At 48.1% G+C, this 19,876-nt stretch overlaps 1 protein-coding gene across 3 annotated transcripts in view; it reads right to left on the bottom strand.

The window, feature by feature from the left end:
• SH3PXD2B (SH3 and PX domains 2B) overlaps positions 1 to 19,557 on the bottom strand; it is a 127,105-nt gene extending 107,548 nt beyond the window's left edge. The window contains exon 1 of one of the 3 annotated variants that reach the window (XM_065555900.1): positions 19,488 to 19,557. Coding sequence is in view for 2 of the 3 variants with exons in the window: in XM_065555899.1 (XP_065411971.1) it covers positions 14,910 to 14,981 (72 nt within the window). In the remaining variant the exon portion in view is untranslated. Of the gene's footprint in view, positions 1 to 14,909; positions 16,269 to 19,487 lie in introns of those variants that run through there. The other 2 variants (XM_065555899.1, XM_065555898.1) reach the window with 2 other exon arrangements.
• Positions 19,558 to 19,876: the final 319 nt, after the last annotated feature.

Genomic DNA, 19,876 nt, shown 5'->3' with positions numbered 1-19,876 from the left:
TCTCACCCTAAAGCCCACAGTTTAGGGCTAAACAGTGTTGGTGTGGCACCTTCCCCCAGTGCGCATCATCCAACTGGAAGAGCTTTTTGTAATGGGAGGTGGCTGGTGCTGGAAAGGATATGCAAGTTCTAGGTCCACAGAATTCACTGGCCCAGCTTCCACAAGGAGAAGCCTGAGTGGATTCATTCTCAGCTGCAGTGAAGTCACTAACAGCGCCATGCGAGGAACAGAAGAGAGGGAAGCGGACAACTCGATTCAGTGGAAAATGTTCGGTAGGGGCAGCCCTGCCCTGGCTTGTTGGGGTGTGGAAGTGGACAGAATTACTTAATAGGTCTTCTCCAGACCTAATTCTATGATCCTATGAAAACAGGATATCAAAACTAGCACCACCCCTTTTCCAATGGAAACAGAGGCTCCTCAAGGAGTGGTCTTACTGGGACTGCAACCAGCTCTCCCCTATTTCTCAGCATCCACCCAAAGTGCTCCAGCCCAGAGTGACAAGCACAGCTGGGCTAAGCAGCAAAAAGGAGGTGGGGGGAAGTCCAAAGCTCAATTCCAACTTGCTCATTTCCTAGAGGGGTGGGGAGACTAGAGCAAACAGCGAGGAAGCCAGAAGGGGGCTGCAACACCACCACGTGCAATGGCCAGCAGCCAAGAGAAACAGTCCCAGTGATCTAAATATTTACAGGCTTTCCCAGGCCAACAGCAGGGTGTGCACAGGAGAGAGAAACTAGCTGATGCTGTGAAACCTGGGAACTGACAGTTCCTCTTTCTTAGAAAAGGATTCCTTATTCTTCCTCACTCCCAACCCAGTATCGCTAGAAAGCGCCAGCACCACCCTCCCATCCAGGCTGCTGTATACATCAGCGGTGTTAAACTTCAATTAAGTCTGAGGCTCAGGCACAAAAATCTAGAGTTGGCATAAGCAAGCAGGACTTTGAGAGTTGTGCCCTCTTACACCACAGCTTAATTGGACCCCAAGACCCATAAGAGAGCAAAGGAACTTCTAGGCTGTGCTCATGAGATCTGTGAAAACACCAGTCATGGCAAGGTCCATGCCAGGAGGAGGAACAGATGGTGTGTGTGCACAGCATCATGCCCACCTCACACACTATATATGAATAAACCAAAGAGACCTCTAGGCTCAAGATGGTTCATGGCCTCGATCCATTCTAGAGTAGAGGCAGCATAGACTCCGTCTTTTCAGATATACTACCCATTCCCAAGACAGGGGAGTAGGTCTTCCCTCCAGCTCCATGTTGATTTTGCTGGGCTGCGAAGGGTTTAGAAGTCGCAATGGCAGCTACCATGGCACAATGGGACCTTGCTGAAATATAGAAGCAGAGGAGCATTGTATGTTGAAGTCACTCAGTCGCACAGCTGATGTGAGCCTTACAGAACAGAGCTCAGCCAGACCCTTGCCTAACTAATCCAACCTTCCACTTGCTCCCGCTCCTTTGTGTGCTGAATGCTGAATAATCCTTTCCACAAAATGGAGCGAGACAGACATGAGATTCTGGTCCCTCTGACAATCACACCTATGACTTAGCTCCCCCAAACCTCCCATGGAGCACAGAGTTAGGGGGTACCAACTTCTTAAAAGTTACTGAACAAGACTGGTGAGGGGCATATTGGGCCAACAGAAACCTCTGAGACAGTATTTCCAGCTAACAGATATTTATGTATCTATCAAGCCTGCTCCAACTGATCAAAGAAGCGAGAGATGGAAAAAGACCTATTAGGTCATCTTGCACATCCCGCTGACTAGTGCAGGATTGTCCCTACAGAGACTCTCTCATATGACCTCATGCATATCACACACACACAATCCCTTCCACCCCTCTGTATTCCTCCAGGTGGAGCTCAAAACAAGAACATGACAGGGGAAAGTGGGACCAAAAAAAATATATATCAAGAAGGGAACTGCCAAAAATGACAAGTTACTAGAGAGATGCAAATGGCATTTGGCCAACCGTAACAGAGCTGTCAATGTACGCTGCCAGTCAACTATCACGTTAGAAATGACTCTGGCAACTGGAGGGGAAACATGCTGGCAAGTTACAGTGAATCAAATGCCTTCCTCCAGCCCAGAGGGAGGTCCATCCCCCCTCAATGGGAGCATACAGCAAGGATGAGGAAAACCTTAGCTAAGTCTGCTGGAAATGGTACCCACCAGAAGTAGCATCACATAGTAACTGAGAACTTCCTCAGTGGACTCCAAATGCCACAGAATCATCAGAAAAGCAGGATGGATGTAACTATGAAAATCCCAAAGGAAAAAAAATCAGAAGCAGCCAAGCGATTCCAAAGTACAGCACTGAGAATGGGGGGGAGGGGGTTTAGCATTTGATCAGGAATTCAGTTCAAATTTTATCTCTTCATGGCATGTTCAGCCCAGATTCCCACCCCACCCCCAGCCCCACGCTCAAAGAAATTAAACGCCCAGGGAGCACTGTCTGAAGCTGGGATTATTATTTTAGAGACAGCTGGAGCAGGATCTTTGCATCGCCAGAAACTACACATTTGATAATTAATATTCCTTGAACTCCTGAAGTGGCTGAAGACCATAAAGCACTTTACAAACATTAAGTCTCACATATTGCCTGAGACATGCTTCCCCAATTTATAAATGGAGGCTAATGGAAACAGGCAGCTTAAGTGACTTGCTTAAGGTCATTCAATGAGTCAGTGACTAAACGAAGAATAGAGCCAAGGAATCTTGATTCCCAAGTCCCTCCTCAAAACACCAAACTACACTCATTTATTGGGGTTACTACATATTACATTTGACGCTAGGAGTCTCTGCTGGAGTCTTCACCTAAGCCTGAAAAGGGGATATAAAGCACACACCCCAGTATTAGGCTGGATCCCTCAAGCATTGAGCCACAAGACAGAAGTCACAGTAGAACATACAGCACCAGTAACAAGAATTCTCCCTTAGAGGTACCTTTCTTAGACAGTGCCCAAGAGTCAGATGGCTACAGACGTGGCTCCCTACAGGATTCAGGTGGAGTCCTGCTTTTCATAACGCCCACATCCCCAACTTGTAAAACTCACCTGTGCCACAGTGGGCCAAAACATAGCCTTGGGGTAGCTGCATCTTAGGAAGTTCTAGTGTCCCTAAACTCATACTACAGGTCTCAGAGGGGAACAGGAGCAGGCCACTTAGATGGAGTCTTCACTATGTCCCTGTATAGAAATGTGGGATTAAGATCTGCTCTATGCATGCTGGGCGTGATCATCTGGCTCATGTCAAGATGCCCATGAGTTAACTGGGTGTCCCTCATCTATGCTCCCATTTGGGCACAATCCTTGGTTTCTTCAGAGGGAAGCAAAGATACTTCCTTCATCTTTTATTAGAGCCACACACAGTTACTAATGGAGAAGACACTTGTTGAGACTGACCCAGCAGAAATATGCAATCTACTCCATCTCTTATACTGTGCCCATCACGGAGACATCCCAGTGTCCAAGTGACTAGCACTCTATGCCAATGACTTGCAGCTGCATCTACAGGAGACAGTGATCACTACCTCACGTGTGCGTCCCAGAGTAATCCCATCAGCACCAGAAACCAGAGATCACTTGGCCCTGAGTACCACACACGGTACCAGGGATCTTGCCTCACCCCCCCAAACTCCTACAGCCAGATCCAAATGCAAAGCACTGTGTTTCTTCCCTTGTCCGTTAGAGAGGTTTAGGGCAGCAATACATTTAGGGCTTATTTTCACTGCATTGTTAGCTGATGGTAGAACTCTAGTTTTGTCCCTAACCTGACTCCCATCCACACACAAAAAATCTCTAGTTGGAGCTAGCTGGCCCATGGGGGGGTTGAAGCCGGGGTGGTGCGGAGGCTGGAGCAAGAAATGCAGTAGGGACGCAGCAGCTTGAGTTACAACTCATCAGCTGCTAATCCAATCACCAAGTAGCTCCAATGTAGTTTCTCAGTGTGGTTGCTCTCACAGTAGCTAGCTGGAGTGGAGTAACTTGAGTGCATTAACTTAAGCTACCCGCTGCAGTAAAGAAAAGCCCGTAGTAGAGATTTCTTGTGACTATGTCCTTCCTCACCCGTCAAGACTCTTCCAACGTAGTGCTTCCATACTGTAATGAACAAACTGGACAGCGTGTAAGTAGGCTTTTGCCCTCTACTGCACAGAACCGGTGCTGCTCAGCTGTGAGTCATAGCCCTTATGCTGCTAATGGAGATTCTTCCTGAGTTCAAGTGGTAGGGGCCTGTGTGTTTCAAGCAGGGGGAAGAATGTTCTCTCCCTATGGCTGCTGTGAAATTCTGAGTGGCCATGGTCTGTATTGTGCTGCACACTCTGAAGTTACAGGTGGCCGCAGATTTGTCACAGTATAGTACTGGCCGCCGAATGAACAGAGTCCCTCCAAATTCATCCCATGCCATTCAAGAGGCATAGTAATCATTTACATCACAAAACAGGAAAATGCTATTGACACCTGGCATACTTCTTGGGTTGGGCTCCTAGGAAGTTTGGTGCTACTGACCCTTCACCTGTAAGGGTGTCAGTGTCGGTCCACAGACACTCAACACGGTTACTAACACAAAGCCAGATATAACCACCTCCATCAGAGAGAAGCTGTCTGCAGAGTGATTTCAAATGGGTTTGAGCCTGTGTGGTCCTACGTCCAGAGAGACACTATGTACAATAAACCTCTCTGTGGAAAAATCCACATCTCTTTCTCCAGCAGATGGAAAAGGGATCAGCCCCTCCACCTCACCCCCACCCCAAACACAGGGAGACAATGCTACAGTCTTATCTCTGGGAATGTTGACTTGTTCTGCACTCTTAGAAAACAGTGGGGAGAAATAATCCAAAGGGGCTGGGGAACCAAACCAGCTGAGAGAACTAACCAAAACAGAGCAGGGGTTAACAGAAAAGATGAAGGAGCAGGAAAATTATAAGAGGAAAAGAAAGAGAAGGGAGGTGACTGGAAACAAAGAAAATTCTTGGCTGTGCGCTGCTTGCTTTTGGCCCCTGTCCACTGGTCTCTGAGCCCTTTTCCACAGCAGGAGTGCAGGGCTGTGGAGGGGAAAGTGGAGATCTCTCTAGCTTTCATGCTGCAGGACAGTTGAGAAGCCCATCAGGTCCCTCTCTGGGCCAGCGTCAGGGCAGGAGAGGGGAGACAATCTGACAGCTCCATTTACTGGCATGCTTGGCTGGCTTTGGAAGCTTTGTTATTCCCTCACGCCTGCACAGCCTGTTTCACAAGCCAAGCAAGCGAGAAGCACAGACGTTCTGGTTCAGGCGGCAAAGACAGCACCGGTGGGGAGCGGGGGAAAGAGAGGAATACTTTCCAGCAACAACTGCAGGGCATCTTGAGCCTCAATGTTCATGTTTAATTTAGACCTAGCTGGAGATAGGGAAGCAGCAGCGTCAATGCTGCAGGATAGTGGGGTAGGGAGCAGTCAGGAGACCATGGGATGAAGATGGGGCACAGCACAGTAAGAAGTAGGAGGAGACAGTGAGATGAAGATGGATAGAGTAGTACCACAGCATGCCAACAAGGGAAAGCAATCTAATTGCCCATTTGCCCCGGAGTCTGCTGGACTATATATCAAACACTTTTAAATTGCTTGGATTCACCCCTGTTCCAATGCCCTGTTAACTCCCAAGGCGTGCCAGATCTCCACATTTTGCTGCTTTATAAACCAAATGGGGCGAGGCATTGTCTGAGTGAAAGGAAAAGGAACAGCTGGTCTGAAAAGCATATGCATGCATACTCTGATCAGAGACCCTGCTTCCTGGGCTTCCCTCACCCTTTAGGCAAAGATTCCTCAGTCCCAAGACACATGCACTGGTTTGTTTGCTATGAGTCACACAGAGGTCAAACATATGGGTTCTCTTGTTTCCCCATTTCCCAGTGCTACATGGAACAGATGAAAGATAGAGTTCCCCTCTCAAAAGAAAGGCAGTGCAGGACCCTTGATTCAAAGATCTAATGTCCTTGTCTCTTTCAAATAATTTTTTAACTGCAATTTAACATGAAAACTACTTACTAATTCTGTTTCTAGACCCAAGCGCAGAGCTTTCCCATTAACTTCCAAAGGGTATGTTTTTGACTGAGCTGGCTCGCTAAAAATAGCAACGTGGCAATGACAGCTCAAGCAGCAGCACAAACTAGCCACCCGAGTACAGATACCTGGGGAACTAGGCCAATGCTGCTGCGGTTACACTGCTATATTTAGCGAGCTAGCTTGATCAAAGCTAGCGCAGGTATCCCTACATGTGCTGCAATTACATCTCCCAATTGCAGCGTATTCATACCCTGTGTAACCACAGGCAGAATTTGGTCCTTTACAGTTTTGTTGTGCTAGGGTATTTTAGGTAGTCAGTGTTAAGATATACAGACAGGGAAACAAAACTAGTAGTACTTTGAATTTCTATGGTGTCTTTCAGGACCCAAAAGCACTTCACAAACATTAATACATTAATTAAGCCTCAGTCCCTAGGGGAAGGCAGGTAAGGACATGGAGAGATCACTGCAGTGGGACATAGCAGCTATTTAACACCACACAATAGACTAGGACAGAAAGTAAAGATGGGTCCAAACCTCCGTGAACTTTGGGGGAAACGTGCTCCAATGCTTTCAAATGTTTTGCCTTGAGACCACTTCTAACAGGAAAAGAGCAGCATCACAGCCAATTGAAAAGAAATGTCGCATTTTGCAATGATGCCACAGCTGAAGGCAACACAGGAAGTTGCTAAAGGATCTTCTAGGAAGTTGTGATGGAAAGGACCTTTGAATCACCCCTTGTCCTTGTCCTTCACCAGGATCAGCCTGCCTGCCAGCAGTAACCCCTTGAGTGAAGAAGTTTTTCCTAACATGGAGAATTGAACCCTCTGCTTTCCCAGTTTTTATTCTGTAATGAAAATCCGAGTTTCCTGTGTGACCCCCCTGGATGGATTCCTTACCAATAAGTCACTGTTCAACCACATATTTCCCCAGACTAAGCATACCCACCTCCTTAAGTCTTTCCTCATAGGACATTCCAGCCATACCCCAAGTAAGTATGGTCATTCTCTAGAGGATTCTAAGACTTCCAATGCCCTTTTAAAGCTACGCAGCCAATATGGTTCAAAAATAATCCAACTATACATGGCGACCATGGATGCTATCCAACTGATCAAGTCTGAACCACAAATTCTTTATTTCAAAGCTCAAGAGGCACAAGTTCTCCAGACTACCACTTCTATTTCTGCAGGTGGCATCTTCTGTTCAAGACATTTGAGCAGCCCATAAGTTTTGGTGGTTCTTTGGATCAGCAGTCCCTTGGTTCAAAGAAGTCATCATTTCTTCTTTAATGATTCTAGATCTGGCTTCAGATTAGTGTTATGCACATTTTATCTGGCAAATGAAGCCACTAGTAGCTGGTTCACTGTATATGATAGAAGCTCTAGGACCGCGTTGCAGAAAAGATACCTACTGAATCTTTAGAGTCCAGGCTTTAGACCCAAACATAATTTACCTTAAAAATAATTTTTAGTACAACATGGGAAAAAAAATCTTATGGATTCTAAACATCAAGGACCAGACTTTCAGGCAAATTTGTGCATGTACTTTTTGAAAGTACATGGGTAACTACATATGCAAATCAGGTAGTTACAGACATCTGCATGGGCATTTACCCAGCTCGCAGCAGTAGTCATGGTAACTGCATTTGTGCATGCGCGCGCATGCAACTATAATTTGCAACTATACACTTAATCTGGACACTAGTTTTGTGGGATTCTTCCCGTGCACACACAACCCAAAATATCATTATGTTACAGCAAAATCTAAGGAAAACAACCCCCCCCCACACACCATTTCTGTAGAATGCACGGAGTTTTGTTTTGTGCCCTGCAGAAACAGTTTACTATTTAAAACTATAACCTTAGAGGAGTTCTAACAGAATTGAGGAGAATGGGATTGTACAAATGAAAGAAGCAACGAGGTGATGACATACAGTTATTCACCAATATCACAAAACATGTTAACTGCAGCTGCATTCAAATGAAAATCTCTCTCTGTTTGCTTGACAGAAGAAAACTAGATTTGGCAGGGAAAGTTTACTTTTAGGCTTCTAGGAGGGTATTACAAACAACAGAACTATAAAAAGAAACTGGGCAATATCCTTTAAAGGAAAATTTAGTCTATTTCAACTAGTAAACTATAGATTAAAAAAAAAAAAAAAAAAAACACACCACAACACACCATTCATTTATCAGAACCCAAGACTTGGCAGAGCAGAGCAGAATGACAATCTGCCATTCTGCTGCTTGTAACGATTATTTTTAAACTGTGCTCTTGGACTTTGCCTCTTACGATTTGCAATGTAGCCTTAGGACACACTCACTGGCTATATCCCACAATGGCAGAGTCCTGGAACAGAGCTGGAGTCTCTTACAACACTGTTGGAATGGAAGTGTCACTGCAGGGTTACTGTCCTACTGCATGAATGAAAAGGAGTCACTTATTTAGAATTTGGACTAGAGAGCTGTAAAGTCCAGGCAATCCAGCCTGAGGAGTGAGACCAGCCCCTTCAGCTTGGAGACAAATTAACCTCAAGAATCTCTACAATTTTTTTGCTACTTCCCCTCCATTTCCAGACACAAAGGGGAAAGTATTAGGAATGCTCAGCCAACCGAATGGTCTGATTACACCTCTACCCCGATATAACGCGACCCGATGTAACATGAATTCGGCTATAACGCAGTAAAGCAGTGCTCTGGGGGGGCGGGGCTGCGCACTCCGGTGGATCAAAGCAAGTTCGATATAATGCGGTTTCACCTATAACATGGTAAGATTTTTTTGGCTCCCGAGCATAGCGTTACATCGAGGTAGAGGTGTATATATCAACACATAGGGATGTTAAGAGAAGTTGCCATACCAGCACCACAGTACTGTTTTACAGCCGGCAAAGCAGGGCTCACATCCCTGGAGCAGGAAGTAAGGCTATGTCTACACTACAGGTTATGTTATGTATCGGTACAGCTGCACTACTGCAGTGTTGTATGTATAGACAGGGCCTTAACCTTCCAACATTCCTCCCTTTCCCCATAGCCTCTCTGCTAGTGGAAACAGGGCTAGTTTGATAGAAGTGGGAGACCAATGTGCCTTGAGGAATCCCCAGCTCAGTAACACAGAAGAAGAAAAAGCCTCCCAGGGTTTACCACAGAGAGGGGAGCAGGAAAGAGGAAGGAACCTCCCACAATCGGCTCTCGGGCCAAATCTTACTAGACTTGCTCATGAGTGGGCCCATCAAGGGGCACAACACTTCACACATGCGTAATGCAAGCAGGATTGGACCTCTTCAGTTTTGCCCATTGACTGAGCCCTTTTGAGTGCAGCTGGGCTCGTTCTGAATCATCTGCACTGCCCAGGTGCTTTCAAGCCTTGTCTAGACTAGGATTTAAAGGTGTGATGTCCACACAGATTAGCTAGTATGTCTGAATAGACTAATTAAAAGCCATGTCCACACATATGCTAAACTGGCAGAGTTAAAGCCTAGTGAAGTTCCTAGATTTTAGCATGTGTTAAAGCCTACACTTAACTATTCAAAAATGTTAGCTGACACCACACTTTTTAGCCTAGCCTATCCTCAGCCACTTGGGGAGGAAATTGAGAAGTGCCTGATATCACTCAACAATGATCTTTCCAACTCTGTGATGGCCTCTGAAGTGACTCATGAACATTCCTCCTTAGCCAGAAAGGCAGCAGCGAGATGAGACGTGGGGTCTGGAGGGATTAGAGGTGGATGGAAATATAAAGGCTCCATAAGGGATGCTAAGCCCTTCTCCCTGGAAACTATTGTGTGTGTCACCTCTAACAGCAGAAGGAGGGTTGAAAAATTTCCAGGAGAGAGAACAGCTCTAGCATGTATGGTTAAGATAGTGGCAGAGGGATGTGTCACACACACACACACACACACACATACACATACACACATTCCAGCAGGGCTGCATGGTATTATTTCACTCCCACTGACAAGACAACACAGACTCACTCTTCAAAAAGGGAGACACCTTCAAAACAGAAGGCACCATATTTCTGCCAAATGGGAAACAGAGCTGAGGATGTAGAAGCTTTTGTCTCTGGCTGCATGCACAGCATTGCACCTTCTACTGTGCTCAGATACCATGGTGATGGACACCGCATTGGAACCTGAAGAAAATAGGTCTTTCCAGACCTCAAAAGTTGGGGAGTAAGACCAGCTGAGTCCTTTCTTGACCCAACTTTATTGGGGGAATGAATATCCCTAGTTTCTCAGAGTGGTCGGAGTGCAGGTAATACAATTGCCCCTTTGTCCAAGCTAAGTAAAGTCTTTGATCTAAGTGGGGATATAAACTAAATGTTACGGGTCATTTACAGGTCCGGTCACAGCGCTGGGAATGGGGGAAAGAGTTCCTCCACACTCATTTATGATGCTAAGTGGCTGCCCTTAGGGGCCAGAAAAGAGCAGGTTTATGCTCAGAAATGAGATGCTTGGAAGCAAAGGTTTAGTATGTATACTTTGTGGTTGGCTCGGATTTGCCGTTTGCCAGCAGATACAGTCAAAAGCAAGATGACTCAGCTGCGTTCATCCCCTCTTCCTTTGCTGGAAAAAAATAGGTTTTGATTCTATATAATTAACTGGCTTTGTGAATCTGCCTGGTTCCTATTGATCTCTTCAAACAGGGACAGCACTCTTCTCATTCACTCCAGCACCAACACAGCTCTGTGAGGCTCTGCTTTCCGGAAGATTCTAGCCACTTCCTAGGCTCTGATCCAGCTTTGAGCCCCCTTGGCTTTCACTATTTCTTAACTCCATCCAAGGAGAACTACTGCAGAGGAACAAGACAGGATGTTTGAGACTTGGGTTCAAAGAAGGGAACCTGGAAGCAATGAGTGGATGAGCAGCACACAGTCAATCACCAGTGACCGGTTAAAGAACACGCCTTCCAGCCACGTTCTCCTCACAAGCTAGAAAGTTTCAGGGCAGGATGTTCCATCACATTAAGGGTTTTATCCTCCAAACTGCACATGGAGAGTAGTGATGGGAATTTTCCATATCACAAAGCCAACCAGAATCCCACTAAAATGTCCCCATCTCCATTCCCACCCCCAATAACTCACAAAAGATTTCTCTCTGCTGGAAGACCGTGAATGTTACCAATGCTCCTGATTCCATCTGATCCCCAGGGACTTTCCCTTTGTGGATGTATACAGCAGGCAGCAAAATGACCTCTCTGGCTGATTAAAGAACAGAATGGAGGAGTTCCAAAAGGACCCCTGTCCAGTACTCCTTGGCTGGAAGGACTGGTGGCAATCACACAAGAAGCCTGGAGGGGAAGCAGGGACTCAAAGATATGGAGAATTCCCAACCCCAGGTAAAGAGGCCTAGAAGAATGAGGAATTAGACACTCTTGCAGGTATCCTCCACACACTGACAAAAATTGAGAAAAGTTCAATAGTTACCTAGTCTCCCAGTACAAAATACAGAAACCATAGGAAGCTAAGTTCACTCACATATACATTTTCCAGGAATGATGATGCATCATCTAAGTAAAATGAGCAAGCATGGTCAAGGCAAAGTAGAGGGGGAAAGAGATGCGAGTTTGGGGACTGGAGGAGGAAAAGCAAAGCAAGGTTTGGGTCTGCCTACTCAGGGGCAGGGGAAGAAAGCTTGCGTCTGCTTAGTTATAGTTATGTTACCAGACTTCTGGTTTTCCCTGGCTGTTTGCTCACTGCCACATGGTAGCTTTGCTAGCAAAGCATAGGCAAGAGTAACCCAGAGAGGTGCCTTTTAAAAAGGCAGCATTTCTTTAAGAACTCCGGGGTGTCACAGCTCAGTCATTATTAAAATGCACATTAGTGGAAGGAGAAAGTCACTCAAATTCTAGGTCATAGCCTAGACCATATAGGAGGTGCCTTATGTGGTGCAGAATTAACAATGTGTGCGTCACTGGACTGTCCCATGTTAAGGTTATGCCAAGGAGAGAAGCCAGCTTTAAATTTTGTTAGTTATATCATATTTCAAGGCTTTTTCATAAAGTGTCCACAAGGTATTGGGAGGTCCCTGGATCTGTAGTTTATAGGGCATGGGCAGCTCACAATGAATCCAGGACAGAACCCTCTAGCTTCACTTCACAGTCACACGTGGGCGGACACAGGCAGTGCAAACAGATTTAATTGAGCACCTTGATTGCTATCTAGAAAACAGGTCTGTCCCAGTTTCAAAACAACAAGCTAGAGCACAGCAACTCAGAACTCTGCAACTGGTGGATTTTAAAAGCCATGTTACCAGCACCAGTCCATTTAGCCTGGCGAAAGGGCAGCCAGTTCCACTAGAAAACACACGATGTACTAATGGCAGTTTCTGGGGTTCTCTTACACCAGGGCTTGGCAACTTCTGGCACGCGGCAGGCCAGGGTAAGCACCCTGGCGGCCCGGGCCAGTTTGCTTACCTGCCGCGTCCGCAGGTTCAGCCGAGCGCGGCTCCCACTGGCCGTAATTCGCCGCTCCAAGCCAACGGGGGCGGCAGGAAGCCACGGCCAGCACATTCCTCGACCCGCACTGCTTCCCGCAGCCCCCATTGGCCTGGGACAGCGAACCGCGGCCAGTGGGAGCCGCAATCAGCCGAACCTGCGGACGCGGCAGGTAAGCAAATTGGCCCGGCCCACCAGGGTGCTTACTCTGGCGAGCCACGTGCCAGAGGTCGCCGACCCAGTCTTACACCAAGCCTGCCTGGTACCTTTCCAGCATTATCATCCTTTCATTATCAGAGGAACTGGGTTGCAAATCCCAAACACTAGGAATGCAAGTTCCCACCATTAACCATAGCTTTGTCTGCTAGGGGCATGCCTGGGGTTCTATTATATACTGTGCATTGTGTAGATTTCCCACACTAGATTGGACTAAATCCAGCAGCATCCCAGCTCCAGAAGTGGTTACGGCCAGAAACATCAGAGGAAGATGAAAGGTCTCTTCCACAGCAATAATACATCATGTTGGGGAATTCATTCCCAATCATTAGTTAAGCGCAGACATGTACAACACTGTACAAGACAAAAAGACAGAGATAATCCCTGTCCCCAAAGAGCTCCCAGTTTAGCAGGAACATACCAAAAATCGGCACTAAAGCAACTCCATGACAGATATTATCAACTGGGCATTATGAATGGAAGAAAATCTGATGAAGGAAGCAACGGGCCATGCAGACTGTGTAACAGCCATATGGATCAGGACTCACGGCTGTTAAATGTGGAACAACCCCCCACATTCTATAACTACAACAAAATGGCTCCATAAAAGCAGTTCATATCTGCACCCTGCCAAATCCGGCATTGCAGACTCCCATTTCACAACCCACAAGGAGCTAGAAAACCACCGTCCTGTCTGCACCTCTGCTCCCATATCATCCTACAGGCCTCATCACTCCTTGTTCTTCTCCTCACTTTTTTGTGTGCTGCCCCTCACACTTGCAACAGCCACCAGCTTCCTGCATGCCACCCCCCTTTCTTTGCATGAAAAGGCTAGAAAAAGACTACTTCAGCCACTTACATCCCCTGTGCATTATTAGCCATTGGCCTGGACACCCTACTGGGGCTGGATTACAAACTCCTTGGGCAAAGGGCTTATTTTGACTTGGTCTGTAAAGCATTATGCACATTTACGGAGCTAAATAAATAGTAACAACAGGCCTTTGCCACTAGGTAGGTGGAATATCCGAGAGGAGAGAGCAAGAGGTCCATTCATAGACATATCTTGCTTCAATGGTGATGACATAAGGCAGGAGTCAGACTGCAAGTGCTCCCAATAGGCTTGCTCTCCAGGCAGAATCTGACAGCTCGGATGTTGCTGTGAGCTGGGCATGATACATCAAGACTAGGATTCAAACAGCCAGCAATGTACGCAGTGGGTATGGGACATGTGAATTCAAAAAGACTCCCTGCCTTTGTCCTTCTCGGGCTATAGAAATCCAACATGTATTTTTTCATGTTAGCTTCACATATGCACAGAGCAGTACAGCGGGCGTGCTGCCTCCCATGTAAAGCAGGACAAGTTAGGCCACAGCTGAGATAGGAGAATTGGCTGAACAGCCATCACTTTCCTTTAAGGGAATCACAAAATCCGCTTGCTAGCCAGGGAGGCAGCTGCTCTCCAGACTTGCGCCAGCAACTATAATTTAAAACAAACTTTAAAAAACAACTACTACAATTCTGTACCAGGAGTCTCCGCCTCCCATGCAGGGTCAGTGCTTCGGGAACCAAGGAGTCAAACTTCTCCAGAGAGGAGGTCCCTGTGGTGTGAGCAATATGTAACCCTTCCCGTCCCAACCGAAGAAGGGCCAAAGGGAACACTGGCCCTACAACTAGTACTGTGTGAAAGACACACAGTGCCCTGCCTTTGTTTAGTTAAGACAACACAAATGGAGAGTGGGGGACCCTCATACACTCCACCAGCCCAGGAAGTAGCAGCTCCCTGCCGAAGAATAAACTCTCTTCTAAGTGACTATAACTAGCAATAGTAAGAAATTATTGTAAATACAACAAACAGAATATTGCAATGAATCCCCTGTTAAGTTAACGTGGAAGGGGGAGGAAGAGGGTAGATAATTACACACAGTAAAACTTGAAAAAGCTACCCTGATCCTAAGAAGATCCCCTTTGCTAGAGAAGCTATCACTGTAACCAGCATTTTCTTTCAGGACTTTACCGAGTCCCACAAGGAGAGGGTTGGCAGGCTCCCAGCTCAGCAGCACCAGGGAGGGCTAGTTTCGGTCTATTTGGAAATAGTTACAGAAGGTCAGAAACCTTAAAGTCCTCACACGCCTTTCCCAAAGGACCTGGGGATGGTTTTGGGACCGGGTGCTCCATCCCCAGATCTGGGGGGCGGGGTTGGGGGGAGGGTTAGACACTCACATAGTGTTTGTTGGGGGTTCGCCTTTTCTGCACGTCCAGCACCTTCACCTCCAAGATGCTCCTCCTGGGCATGGCTCTGTCCTTTGCAATCCGGCCCCCAAAAGCAAAGGGAAATGTACAAATAATCCTCCGGGCTACAAAGAAAAGAGGGGGAAGAGCAAGAGACCGGGGCTTGGTGCAGCACGGCTCCTGCCACACATACAGCTGCCAGGCCTTGAACTAGGGAGCAAGCACACAGAGGAAAGGGGGGTGGTGAAAAAAGAAATGCCCACGGCACGATCAGAGAGACACTGAGCTGGGACAGCAGAGCCTCTGCCACCTCTCCTCTCTTCCTCTCTCTCCCTCCCCCCCGTCCCCTCTCTCCAGAGTTTGCAGATGGAGGACTCCTTCTTCCAGCCCACCCCTGCCGGAGCAGCCTATCCCGCCCAGGCACGGGCAGTGAGTTATGTGCTCAGACCCAGCCCAGCTCCCGGGGCTCTTAAAGGGCTATGAGCACAACTAAGGCTCACACAGTGCCAGCTCGCAGCGCCGGGGTGAGGAGGGGGGACCGATACCTTGCCAGCTACAGGAAATACTGAGGACACACGAGTTTCTCCAACACCCCTGCCCCCTGGGCTGCTTTCCCCCGGGAGCTGACTGAGCCGCTCCGCATGGCACTGTCTCCTGCTGCTGCCTTTGCATGTCCCTCTGTCTCTTGCTCCAGCTAGGACTGGCTTTGGTGTCCTGCTCCTTGCCCCAGGGCGGCAGCCCCGCCAGTCACATTCTGGGGAGAAGCAGCACCAGAGCAGTGGTTTTCATGTGCAGACCCCTAGCAACATTCAAATGGCAGTGCGGACCCCTTTGGAAATCTTAGACACAATCTGTGTGGACCCCCAGGGGCCCACGGCTCACAGGTTGAAAACCACTATTCTATGGTAACCACAACCTTCCGGGGTCCCCCAAAACCTCTGCTCCAGAGGATAGGGGAAAGGTCTCTTGGAGACTGAACTCTGGTGGGGATATTCAAACTTTCGTTGCTCTGAATAGTAGATGCACCCCCCTCCCCCCATCATTTTAGCTACATCCGTCTCCTCATTTGGCCCCAGCTTCTTTTTAGGAAGGGACAAAGGGAGCTGTGCAGCAGCAGCTAAAAGCAACCAAAAGTTCAAGAGCGAAATGCCTTCATCCCAAGGGAAAGGCAACTTCCCCTCCTCCTTCGGGAGCGCAAAGGAGGCTGCTGGGGAGACAAGCTGCGCTCCCCAGAGGAGAGAACGAAAGGCGGCCTCCGAGCCGTGCGGTTCTTCCACAGGGAGCCTTTGTGCTCATCCTGCACAGCCGCGCTCACGGCGACCAGCTCGGCACTGCAAGCCCCAGCCCTGCTGCTGAATTACACTCTCCAGCGGCGCACGCGGCTGGAGGTGCGGATCCCAGGATGGCCCATAGAGGGCAGCGGCGAGGCGTAGCTGCTGCGACTGCTAGACCTGCCCGGGCGGCGGGGGTTGCACGGGCTTGATCTGCTCTGAAGCATTAGTGCAACCACTAGACCCGGTTTGTTTGTTTGGGGTGTTGTTTTTTTAGGCAGGGGGCGGGGGCAGGGACGGAAGAACAAGGCGCTGTCTCTACAACTCATTCCTCCAGCCCTGAAAGTCAGGGCCGGCCAGAAGGGGGGGTAAGTGGGGCAATTTGCCCCGGGCAACACAGGGCCCCCCACAGGAATATAGTATTCTGTAGTATTGCAACTTTTTTTTAATGGAAGAGGCCCCCAAAATTGCTTTGCCCCAGTCTCCCTGAATCCTCTGGGCAGCCCTGCTGAAAGTCCCCTATTTGCACACTGCCCTGCATTTATAGTGTATCTCTTTGCATCACTCTGGAGGTGGGGGGGGGGGGCAGTGTCTTCCTCCACCCACGCCCCTCTGTGTCTCTGGACCCATATTGGCCACCAAACCCTCCAAATTTGCTTGTCAGGTCCCTAAAAAAAAAAAATCACAGGATTGGCTTTCAAAAAATCACCAGATTTTAAAAAACACATGTGCATGAGGGTATTTTTCATGCTTGCTGCTACTTGAGCCTTGAGGGGGGAGGGTCCTATTTTCTTTCTTTATAACCATGACAACTAGTAACATACTTTAAAAACAAAAGCTGAGATTCTCCCAGAATCTCCTGGAAGCTGGGGCTTTAAGGACAAATAGGAGACTCACGTTAAAATCACAAGAGCTGACAAGGGTACTGTCCCTTCCTTCCCTCTGTGCCCCCCAGTCCATACACTGCCCCGTTCATGCTCCATATGCTTGTCCCACCCAGGGCTCTATTCCCCCAGCAATTTGTCATTCCCTCCCCCCCCCACCCCCCGCTCAGCTCAGGACCTCTCCCATTGCTTCCCTCTGCCTGGGGGGTTGGCACAGTGGTGGTTGTATGCCCCACCCCTGCCAGCCAGCACTACCTCATGCACTTTGGGTGTGATCCGGAGCGCCTGTGTTGACAAATTGCAGCACCTCTCACTCCATAACATACACAGCACAATGAGGCAGGGATGGATGGCAGGAGGAGGCAAAGAGTCTGCCACTGTGCTGACCCTTCAGGCAGGAGGTAGTTGGAGATGGGTTACAGGTATGGGGAGCATTAGGTTCAGGTTGCTTCTGAAAACAACTCCACACGCTTAGGTTCATCCAAAATTACAGACTCTTATAAAGAATGAGAAACTGAGAAAGAGAGTCAGATTTTTAAAGATATTTAGGCACCTAACTTCCTGGGGGAGTTAAGTGCCCAAATACATTTACAAATCTGGTCCTAAATGCCTTGCCAAAGGCCCCAGAGGAACTGTGACACAGAGCCAGACCTGATTTGGAGGAAGACCTTGCTTTCAGCACCACATTTAATCCAACAGGTCAAGGATTGCAAACTGTTCTACAAGGTGACTCATCCTACCAGCGAGGTGCCCACAGGACATTCTCCTGTTCCTACAGGAGATCAGCATTACAAAAGTATGTAATATATTTTTTAGCTGTCTGTTCATGCAAATTAGTATTTGGAAAGATGGAAAAGGAGCCAGCACACTGTGACCAACCACCTCCTCAGAAGCCCCCCAGGAAGTGCTACACAGACCACAGCTGGAGAATCTCTGTAATAGAGGTTCCTCCCACCTTAGCGAGCTGCCCCTTCTCATGGGCAGAGGTCTTGCTGGCTGCTCAAAAAAGCAGCCATCTCAGAAGCAGAAGGAAAGTAGGAGGGAGATAATGGCTGGGGGCGGAGGCAGTAAGATCACCACAAAGTGATTGATCTTTGGTCACTCCCCCTTCCCCCCCCCCCCCCAGAATACTGAAGGACCTGTGTCCCCAGATTTTACTGACTCCTAAGGCCAGCCGTGGGACAGCTGGAGGTAGAGGGGGAGGCCATCAGCTTTAGGAAAAGTGGTACAAATATTCAACTTTTATGATCCATTGGCAATTTTAAAGGCTGTTTTTGCAAGTGAAAGGAGGCCTTGGGTCCTGACCCCAAATGGGGGCCCTGGAGACACAGACAGTGGTGCCAATTCAGATATTGCTTGGAGGGGGAGGGGCAAATTCCAGTATCTCCCCCTCCCAACTGTTCTGGTCCCCTCTTATCTCCCCTCCTGCAGGGACCCCCAGGACTCCCTCAGCCAGCGAGTCTCCCCTCTCTCTTACCCACACAGTGCAAAAGTCAGTGCTGTCAGGCGTCAAGTTCTCCACGCCTCCCCATTTGGCCATTCACTGTATGGAGGGGCAGCTGGGTCAAGTTTCAGTGGCATTGTGACCATGCAGTTGGAGCAACGGTCTGGCAGCAGCTGTACTGTTTTAGTAAAGGACCACTGCTTAAAAGTGGTTGTGCCACAGGCCTCCTGGCTCTGTAGCTTATGGACCTTTAAGCAAGTGCAAAAACCTTGCCTTCTCGAATTGGCACCACTGCTGTGAGCTGAAAGGCTGGCTTTGATTCAGCTTTCATCACCGGACCCTGTCTAAGCACTGTTTGTGACAGTTTTCAGCCTTCGGCCACAAACCTGCAAAGACTGCACAGGTAAGGAGTCCTAGTCCGCAGGAGCTGTTTTCTTTGTGCATTTTTTTTTAAAAGGAAAAAGCACTGCTAGATAGATATAAATAAATTAGACTTTGGGGTGTTTTCTCGTGCCTGTCACAATAGCAATGTTCTCGGGCTTCCTCCATTTTGTGCTGTGCTGCTGAGTGCTCCGATGTGCTCTTCTACAGCTCTCCTGTGTCTGGCCCCATTCTGCTTGGTATGGCTATTCCACTGGCCCCAGAGGCATCACTTTCATCTTTCCTCACAGACCCAGCTTGACCTCTCACACACACACAAACCCCTGCCATCACTTTCATTACCATAAATAAAAATATACATCAGAAATTCATCAACAGGCTGTAGGAAATGTGATGTGTGCTGAAGGAATGACACCAGCTGTGGGGAATGAAGCCCATGGTATGAGGCTTGCACCTTTGATTTGTGTGCATTATTCCTTTTCATCTTTGCAAAGGCCATCAGCAATAAACAAAACATAAAAATCAGAGAAGCAGAAACATTATAGATGGGGGGGGGGAAGGCACTTAGGTCCCATATTGTCCAACCCACCTCATTCTTCAGATACAATATTGCTCCTATGACAAAGTTCCTCCTCTGCCTTGGTGGATCCTGCACTTTCTGGCGGATTTGCTCACCTCACAGTTTCACAGCAGTTGTCAGTTTGGCCACTTTTGTTAATGGCACAAACCTGCAGTTCACTCAGCTAACCTCATCACTGGCTAGGATGGGGGAAAAGGGAAAACAATCTCCGCAGTCTCTATTGTCCCACCTAGTGGGGTGGGGATAGGCCAGCTCTCTTTCCAAATTAGACCATCCCCTCTGGTGTCTCTCACAGATCAGGTCAACTCCTCCTGATGCCAGATAGCATTTGTACTCCTCAGTCCTCCAGCAACATGCCCTCTCACTTCCAGCTCCTTGCATGTGCCAGACCAACTGAA

Source organism: Chrysemys picta, chromosome 8 (assembly GCF_011386835.1).
Source record: "Chrysemys picta bellii isolate R12L10 chromosome 8, ASM1138683v2, whole genome shotgun sequence".
In the NCBI taxonomy this organism is placed as follows: domain Eukaryota; kingdom Metazoa; phylum Chordata; order Testudines; family Emydidae; genus Chrysemys; species Chrysemys picta.
The sequence above is the reverse complement of the archived record's forward strand: the minus strand, read 5'-3'. Positions and strand labels throughout refer to the sequence as shown.